Below are 8,155 nucleotides of genomic sequence, written 5' to 3' on the forward strand. Positions count from 1 at the left end.
CGCTCTTCCCACTTTGTTTCCCCATGCTGTCCCCTCATACTGTCTCGGCCATCCTTCCACAATGTCCCCACACCACCCCCCACTATGTCCCCCCGGCAGCGTGGCTGCCATCCTTGACCCCACAAGCGTTCCCATTCTGAGCGCCAGCAAATGCTGGAATCGGCCCAAACACCAGCGGTGAACACGGAGCCCCGGAGCTGAGGAAGGGGCTTCGTGAAGCTGCCCCAGCGCCGGACCTGGACGACGCCGACAAGAGCTGCCTTCCGGGATCACTGTGGGGCCTGGGAGGTCCTCACGCGGCAGCTTGGCTGGGAGCCTGGCGCACAGCTCAGATGGAGCGTCATCTCTCGGGAGTCAGGGTGGCGCTCCATCTGGGACAGAGCTGCGCCGCCTCCCACGCCCGGACTGGACCCTGCCTCTCCCTCTCCCCCAGCCAAGCGCCTCTGCCCTCAGGAGCTGAGCCACCAGGGCCTCAGGACTGACCCTGCCCAGTGACAGGGCGCCAGGAATTGAACAGGGAGTGGGAGATCCCCGCGTGCCGAGCCTGCCAGAGCAGCCCCTGCTCCATGCCCTCGGCAGCTGCTCGGGACTCACCGGTGGGAGACGGGGTGGGGGTGCGGGGTGCCCAGCCTACCTGAGGATGACATACATGACGAGACAGTTCCCCAGCAGCCCCCCGATGCACACAGCCAGGTAGAGCCCCACGATGGTGACCTTGAGCCCAAGGGGCAGGAAGGCGCCGTGGCTGGCATTGAGCATCAGGTGCGGGGGCAGCAGGCTGTGGTCGGGGCTCAGGAGAGACAGGTTGCCCCGCAGGGGGCCGCCGCAGACGACTTCCCAGAACGGGGCAGGGAAGAGGGGCTCCATGCCCGCCCTGCGCGCAAAGCCCCGCTGTACCTGCGGAGGCACAGGGACATGTGAGCGCAGCACCCAGCACCCACCCAGCCCCAGGCCACAGACACGGAGGCACGCGCGCGTGCGCACACACACACACACACACACACCGGGCACACGGAGACACGCAAACGTGTATGCCAGGGACAGGGATACACGAACACAGGGGCACACGTGCACACACACAGGGACACAGTCTCAGCTGGCCTGCGGGCTCCCACGTGGGATGCGTGGATGCGCTTACATGGCGGGATGTGTCCACCCATGGGGGCTCACAGACGCACAGCATGCACACACACACACACACACACACACACACACACACACACACACAGATGCCCAAAGCTGCCCTCGTGCACACGCAGACACAAAAGGGACCAAGACACACCCAGAAACACCTGGAACACTGGCCACAGGGCAACGGAGCACAGGGCCTCCTGCTGCCCCTCCCCAGCCCTGCCTGAGAGCTGCGGCCACCACAGGTCACCTCCACGCCAGCCCCCAGCGGCTCAGCCTTACCTCGGTGACCTCCGTGGGAGCTGGGACCCCGGAGGCCCTAACCCTCGGCCTGCGGCAGAGCAGGGCTGGGAGCGCCGGCCCGACTCAGCTCTGGGTCTGGACGGCGCCGCGGCTGCCGCACAGTGGCAGCTGCTCCTTTTCCTTCTCAGACGCCAGACCAGACGCAGCAGCCTGGTGCACGGAGCTGGGGGAGGGGAGCAGGCTGCGGCTCCAGGGGGGCGGGGCAGTGCAGGATGGAGGAGGGGGCCCCAGGCTGGACGGAGACAGATGCAAGGACCAGGGTGCACCCTTAGAGATGAACAACAGAGAGGCCTGGACCCACTGAGCCCAGACGGAGACAGGCTCGAACACATGGACACAGGGATAGAGGTGCACATGAGAACTCAGACACGTGGACGGACACACACACACACACAAGGACGCACAGGGACTCAGGGACAGACGCATGGAGACACAGGGACAAACACACAAGAACAGACACAAAGGACACGCAGAAATACACAAAGACATGGAACGGAGACTCAGAGAGACACACACAAGACAGAGACAGACATGAAGCCGCATCTCACTCAGAAGCAGGGCCTTGCACGGACTCAGACCTGCCCCAGCCGGAGTTCCATGCCCAGAACAGCACCCCTCAGCTGGGATCCCAGGGCAGCTGAGCCACAGGGGGCCACCGGTTGGGTGGCTGGGCCCCTGCCCAGCCAGCCCTGATCAGATCAGAGCCTCATAAACAAGCAGGATGTCTGGACTGCCCAGTGTGCACCATGTGCCTCCTGGGTGCCAAGCCCATCGCAAGCACAAGCTTGTCCATCCCCACCACCCCTAACTGTGGGCCTCAGCATCACCTCTGTGCCAACAAGGGCAGTAAGCCTCAGCACCTCAGCAGTGTGAAGTCACCTGTCAAAGGGGCAGAGACAGGGTTCAAAGGCAAGTCTGTCTGCCACCTGAAGACCCACCAAGGGCACCTCTGCCTCAGCTGGGTCCCTGAACAACATCTGAACATCATTGCCTCACAGCCTGGGCCCCCAGCACCCACACAGCAGAACATGGAGCTGCCTCCTTCCCACCCCTGGGGTCACATGCCTTGTGGGTGACCCCTGAGCTGAATTGCCAGCCCCACCCAGTCAAGGGGTCGTTCTTCCTGCCCGGGCTCTGCCCACACAGCCCAGACCCTGCTTGGAGCATCTGTCTCCAAGGATGGGGACCTGGTTGCTAGGCGACTGGCAGCAGCGTCGCTAGGATACCTGGCGAATCAGGAGAGGACAGAGCAGGCAAATACCCTAGGGCTCAGCATCCCAGGCTGTCCCCCAGGACTTATCTCTGCATCTTCACTGCAGTCGACCCAGGGACACGTGTGGAGACACGGGGCACATCCACAGAGGCACTCAGGACACAAAGACTCACAAAAACACACAAAGATGCCCAGATAGGCACACAGGTAAACAAATAGACATGGGTACATGCTCAGAGGACGCACAGACACTCGAAGGGGCCCACAGACGCATGGGCCACACCCACGCAAACCCACACTAGGGCGCACGTGAGGCACAAGGTACACACGGGAGAAGAGGCAGATCAAAGCCTCAGACGCCCAGGGGACACACGTGCACCACATTCTCCAAGCAAAGCTCGAAGCCCCATCCCATTGACCTTGGGAGCCCCAGCAGGGCAGCAACCCCAGGGGCTCGCCCTCCTGCAGCCTCCCCGACCTGGGCTCCCCGAGGTCTGAGCAGCCAACCTCAGCCCCTCCCAACCCCACTTCCTGGGCCCACCTGCCCGCCAGTTTACGAAGCTGCGTTTCCTAATGGCCTTCAGCCTGGGGAAAGGGCGGGGCTAGGAGGCTGCCTTGAGGCTGGGTGTGAGCTCCAGTCTGGACAGACCTCCCACGAGGGCACATCGGGCACGCCTGGGCCCACTGCCCGCACGGGCAGTCTCAGCCCAAGGACAGGACGGTGGGGGGCCAGGCCAGGGTACTGACGACACTCCCTGGGGATGGTAGCCCCCAGCCCTGGACCTTGCAGGGTTCCCACAAAGGGGGCCTGGCCCAGGAAATGGCCCAGCCTCTCTTGAGCCCTGTACGGCCAGGATGAGAAACAGAACATATGTGTTACACATGGGGCAGCAGGGAACACGTGTGAGCATCTGTATCAAAGCAAGACAACCTCGAACACACACATCATATGCAGGCAAAACAAAACATGCAAGGGTACCAGCGACAGCCCAAGACACGCAGCTTACGTGAATGAGAGCACAGAACACGGGTCCGCTACATATCAAGTGACAGCCTGACCAGGGCTACACTTGGAGGTCACAGGCATTCTGGGCAGGACCCAGGTCCCAGAGTGCCGGTGACACCCACAAACTGGGGTGAACGCACCTCACTCTTGCACCCAGTGACTCAGGGCCCGTCAACGCCAGATGGCACACTGTCTGCTGCCCCTCGGTCCGCGTATGCTTTGCCACCCCCCGGAGTCGCCAGCAGCCTCACCCAGAACAGCCATCCCCAGGGAATTCAGTCACATTTCAACATTCAGTTGTGCTGTTGAAAAGTAAAAGGAATGGGGCTTCCCTGGTGGCGCAGTGGTTAAGAATCCACCTGCCAGTGCAGGGGACACGGGTTCAAGCCCTGGTCCGGGAAGACCCCACATGCCGCAGAGCAACTAAGCCCGTGCGCCACAACTGCTGAGCCTGCATGCCTAGAGCCTGTGCTCCGCAACAAGAGGAGCGACCGCAATGAGAAGCCCGCGCACCTCAACGAAGAGCGGCCCCCGCTCGCTCACCTCAACTAGAGAAAAGCCCACGCGCAAAAAAAAGTAAAAGGATTTTCATAATTCTGGGCTTCTTCATAAAATATTACTTTTTCCTTGTGATTTTAACCTCCTAATATTTACATACAATGACAGAGAATTGTAGATTTGCAGTATAATGTGAAATTTTGCAGTCATTTAATAATTCTTATTATTTTGAAGTTTTCTTTTCAGGCCTTGGCGTCGATCAGCACGCTCCTAGATCTCAGCATTTCCATCAGCCCTTGAAAAACACATGAATCCTGGACACAGAAACAGGCGGGAGACATGGCCCAGGGCCTCACAGTGGCTGGGCCCCAGACACAGGGAGCACCTCCCCTGCCAGGGGAGCTGTAGGGGGGTAGAGAAGCCGGAAGGAGCTCCGCTCAGGAATGTGAACTATGCCAACACCAGGCCCTCTGGGAATTAAGGAGGAGCGGGTGTCAAAGGTTTTCAATCCCACAAAAACAGAGGGAAAGTGACAAGTCCCTTCTTGCAGGGGAGTGCGCCCATTCTCCCCCTCCCCCCATAACTCCCACTCTTGCAAGTCACTTCCCCCCTGCGTCTCCCTGGCCAGGACCCTGGGAAGCTAAGAGGAGGGCCCAGACTCCTGTCTCAGGGAACTCACTCCTGTGGGAGCGCAGAGTGAGGGCCAGAGGTGGTGCCGGCCTAGGCTGCGTGTACCCAGGAGGACGGCTTGAAGGAGGTAGGTCAGCCTGCCTAAGCCCTCACTGCTTCTGGAGCCCAGAGACCTTTGCCTTCAAAAGCCCCTCGGTGATGCTGAATCCCAAGGCCCAGGCCTCACCCTAAAGGCACAAGCCCTGCGGCAGAGGGGGGGCGGGAAGGGGAAGCGTCCAGGGAACAGCTCCTGCAAAGGCTTGGGGGCTGGAAGGATGCACAGTTCCATGCAGCTTTGGGAAGCAGGCGATGGCATGCCAGCTCCCGAGATATGGGGCCACAAAAGCGAGGGGATATGTGTATGCATATGGCTGATTCACTTTGTTGTACAACAGAAACTAACACAGCATTGTGAAGCAATTATACTCCCATAAAGATGTATTAAAAAAAAAAAAAAAAAACCTTACCCTCTCACTGGGAGGCCAGAGCAAGCTTCCAAAAACAATGGGAACAGTAGTCAACAGCCTCCTTCGGAAAGGCCAGAACCTCAGCTGAGACACCACCCCCAAAGCCAGGACAGTCTCTCCCCTCAGGGACTCAGGTTGTGAACTCCCAAAATGGCACCACCCGTGGGCCTCAGTGCCCACCTTGGCACATCCATGAATGAAGGGAAGAGGCATGTTTACACTGTGGGAACCACCAATACATTAACAAATTACGGACTTAATGCACTAATTTTGGCCTAACATCAACTGTGGAATGAGTACCTGGATCACTGAATCCAGCACAATCTGATGAGCGCACGAACAAATTAGAGAATTGATCAATTAAGTGCATCAGTTATAAAATATGATGAAATTCACAAATGCACAAATAAATTACAGAAATCTAGAACCCAGGACCCAGAAATCAAAACCCGAGTCTGGGGACTTCCCTGGTGGTTCGGTGGTAAAGAATCCGCCTTCCAATGCAGGGGACGCGGTTTGCTCCCTGGTCGGGGAACTTAGATCCCACATGCCGCGGGGCAACTAAGCCCACGCACCACAACTAATGAGCTCACGTGCCTCAAGGAGAGAGAGAAAACGCGCACACCACCACTAGAGAGAAGCCCACGTGCCGCAACGAAGAGCCCACGCGCTGCAACTAAGACCCAACACAGCCCCCCCCCCCCAAAAAAAAGAAGGGCCTTCCCTGGTGGCGGAGTGGTTAAGAATCCACCTGCCAATGCAGGGGACACGGGTTCAAGCCCTGGTCCAGGAAGATCCCACATGCCGCAGAGCAACTAAGCCCATGCACCACAACTACTGAGCCTGCACTCTAGAGCCCTCGAGCCGCAACTACTGAGCCCCCGTGCCACAACTACTGAAGCCTGCGCACCTAGAGACCATGCTCCGCAACAAGAGAAGCCACCACGATGAGAAGCCCGCGCACCGCAACGAAGAGTAGCCCCCAGCTCTCCACAACTAGAGAAAGCCTGTGCACAGCAACAAAGACCCAATGCAGCCAAAAATAAATAAATGAATAAATTTATTTGAAAAAGAGAAAACAAAACCAATGGTCTAAACAAAAAAACACCACCCCTGTTCTTACACCACCCCTGGGACCCCCAGACTTGCCCTGGAAGAGGTGAAGGGTCCTGAGTTCTGCTGTGGGAGGCCTCGTGGGCCATGAAAAGGGGGAAGGGGCTCAACCACGAAGGTCTCCTCAGATCAGCGCCCCCTGACCCCAAAACTAGCCAGCAAAGACCTCTCCAGCCAGGAAGCTGGGCCCACAGCCCACAGAAGAGTGCGTTTGGGGCTCTTCAGAAAAGAAAGAGAGCGCACCCGGGCTGTTAAAGCTGAGGGTCATCTCCCTCATGGTCCTTGACAGCCGGGAGGTCCCGGGGCGGGGCATCTGGCCGGGGACCTCGGCGCACTTGGACCGAGGTTCTGACCACGCGCTTCCCCGAGGGCTCGCCCCGCCCCCGTTGGCTTGGGGGAGGGGCGGGCCTCCTGGTTGCCGAGCAACCGCGTCAACAAGTCCCAGAGAGTCTGGGCTGAGTTGGAGGCCCAGACCGGAGAAGGCGGAAAGTATGGGGTGTGGAAATGGGAGGCAAGGGCCGGGCACTCGACCGCCGCCGCTAGCGACGGGGCGGGGGAGGGTGCGGACGCCAGCCTGTCCCAGTGTGGGCCCGGCCCAGGATCTGGGGTCCGGGGTCTGGGGTGCTGTGGGCTGGGCCGGGCGAGGAAAGGAGCCCTGCAAGGCTGCACCGGGACTTCCGGGGTGTTTCCCTCTCCCACCTCGGGGGCCCTTCCCCGTCTACCACATTTTCCCTGGGCTCCTCTCTCCCTTACTCCATCTAGACCCAGCGTGGGACAGGCTGGGGGGATGGCGTCTCCCCTGCAGCAAGCCAGCTGTCCATTCGACTCTGAGACTCCGCCGCACACAAGTGAGACCTCCCACAGACACACAAACGGACCCACACAACATCAAACACACACACATCTCCCAGAAAAGCATGAGTCCTCTGCCCAAGATATAATGAAGGCCCACCCCCTCCATCTCCAGCCCCTAACACTAAGACAGAGGGGTCTGAGGCCTACGCAGACGTGGGGGACTGAACACAGCGAGGGTCCTGGCATGGGAGGAAGTGTCCTCCTAGCCTCCTTTAGTCTCAATCTGTCTCCACCCCTGGGTAGTGCCTGAGGTCAACTCAGGGGTCTCAGCATTTTCCCAGTGGCGGGAGAAACAGCCCGTGGGCAGGAAGGGAGTGGATCAGAAAGTTCTAGCGGAATGCAGGAGTGAGTAAGGAGGCTGAGCTGACCGGGACGTGTGCGAGGTTGTGGCAAAGGTGCAGAGGTCAGAGGTGCGGGCCCTAAGGCGGGCTGCGCGGGGTCCAGAGGGGCCGGAGCTGGGAACCCACGGCGGGGCCGGGTCAGACCGAAGGAGCGGGCGCCAACGGGACATCGTCTTCCCTCGTCAGGGCCTGAGGATGCAGCCAGAGCTGGCGAAGGGGACCGCGCGCAGGGTCCCGCGGGAGCGAGCAGGTAAGGGCGCGCAGGGCGCCGGGGCCCGCGTGGGGTGTGCCAAGGCGGAGCCCCCGACGCCGGGCTGGGCCCTCACGCTGGAGGGCCTGGAGGCCATGCGGCCCGCGCAGCGCCACAGCCACCTGCTCTTCGGCGACCTGCTGGAGGACGTGGGCGCGTCCGCTTCCGTCTTCCCGAGTGAGTCAGCAGAGCTGGGGTACCGCATGCCTGACCCGCGCGCGTGGACGCTGCAGCTCGAGACGCCCGCGCAGCGCCAGGACCGGGTCCTCGGCGTCCTCAAGGCCGCCGAGGCCCGCGGCCGCGTCCGCG

General features: G+C 60.4%; 2 protein-coding genes across 3 annotated transcripts in view; one reads left to right on the plus strand and one right to left on the minus strand.

Moving 5' to 3' along the window:
• Positions 1-891, minus strand: part of OPRL1 (opioid related nociceptin receptor 1) — a 6,311-nt gene extending 5,420 nt beyond the window's left edge. The window contains exon 1 of one of the 2 annotated variants that reach the window (XM_007462220.1): positions 635-891. In XM_007462220.1, the coding sequence (XP_007462282.1) occupies positions 635-867 (233 nt within the window). In that variant the 5' untranslated portion in view covers positions 868-891. The remainder of the gene's footprint in view (positions 1-634) is intronic. The other variant, XM_007462221.1, reaches the window with a different exon arrangement.
• Positions 892-7,187: 6,296 nt separating this feature from the next.
• Positions 7,188-8,155, plus strand: part of LKAAEAR1 (LKAAEAR motif containing 1) — a 1,549-nt gene continuing 581 nt past the window's right edge. The window contains 3 exon segments of the mRNA XM_007462269.1: positions 7,188-7,248; positions 7,499-7,600; positions 7,700-8,148. Coding sequence (XP_007462331.1) covers positions 7,188-7,248; positions 7,499-7,600; positions 7,700-8,148 — 612 coding nt within the window.

Source organism: Lipotes vexillifer, unplaced genomic scaffold (genome assembly GCF_000442215.2).
Source record: "Lipotes vexillifer unplaced genomic scaffold, Lipotes_vexillifer_v1.1 scaffold1798, whole genome shotgun sequence".
Taxonomy (NCBI): domain Eukaryota; kingdom Metazoa; phylum Chordata; class Mammalia; order Artiodactyla; family Lipotidae; genus Lipotes; species Lipotes vexillifer.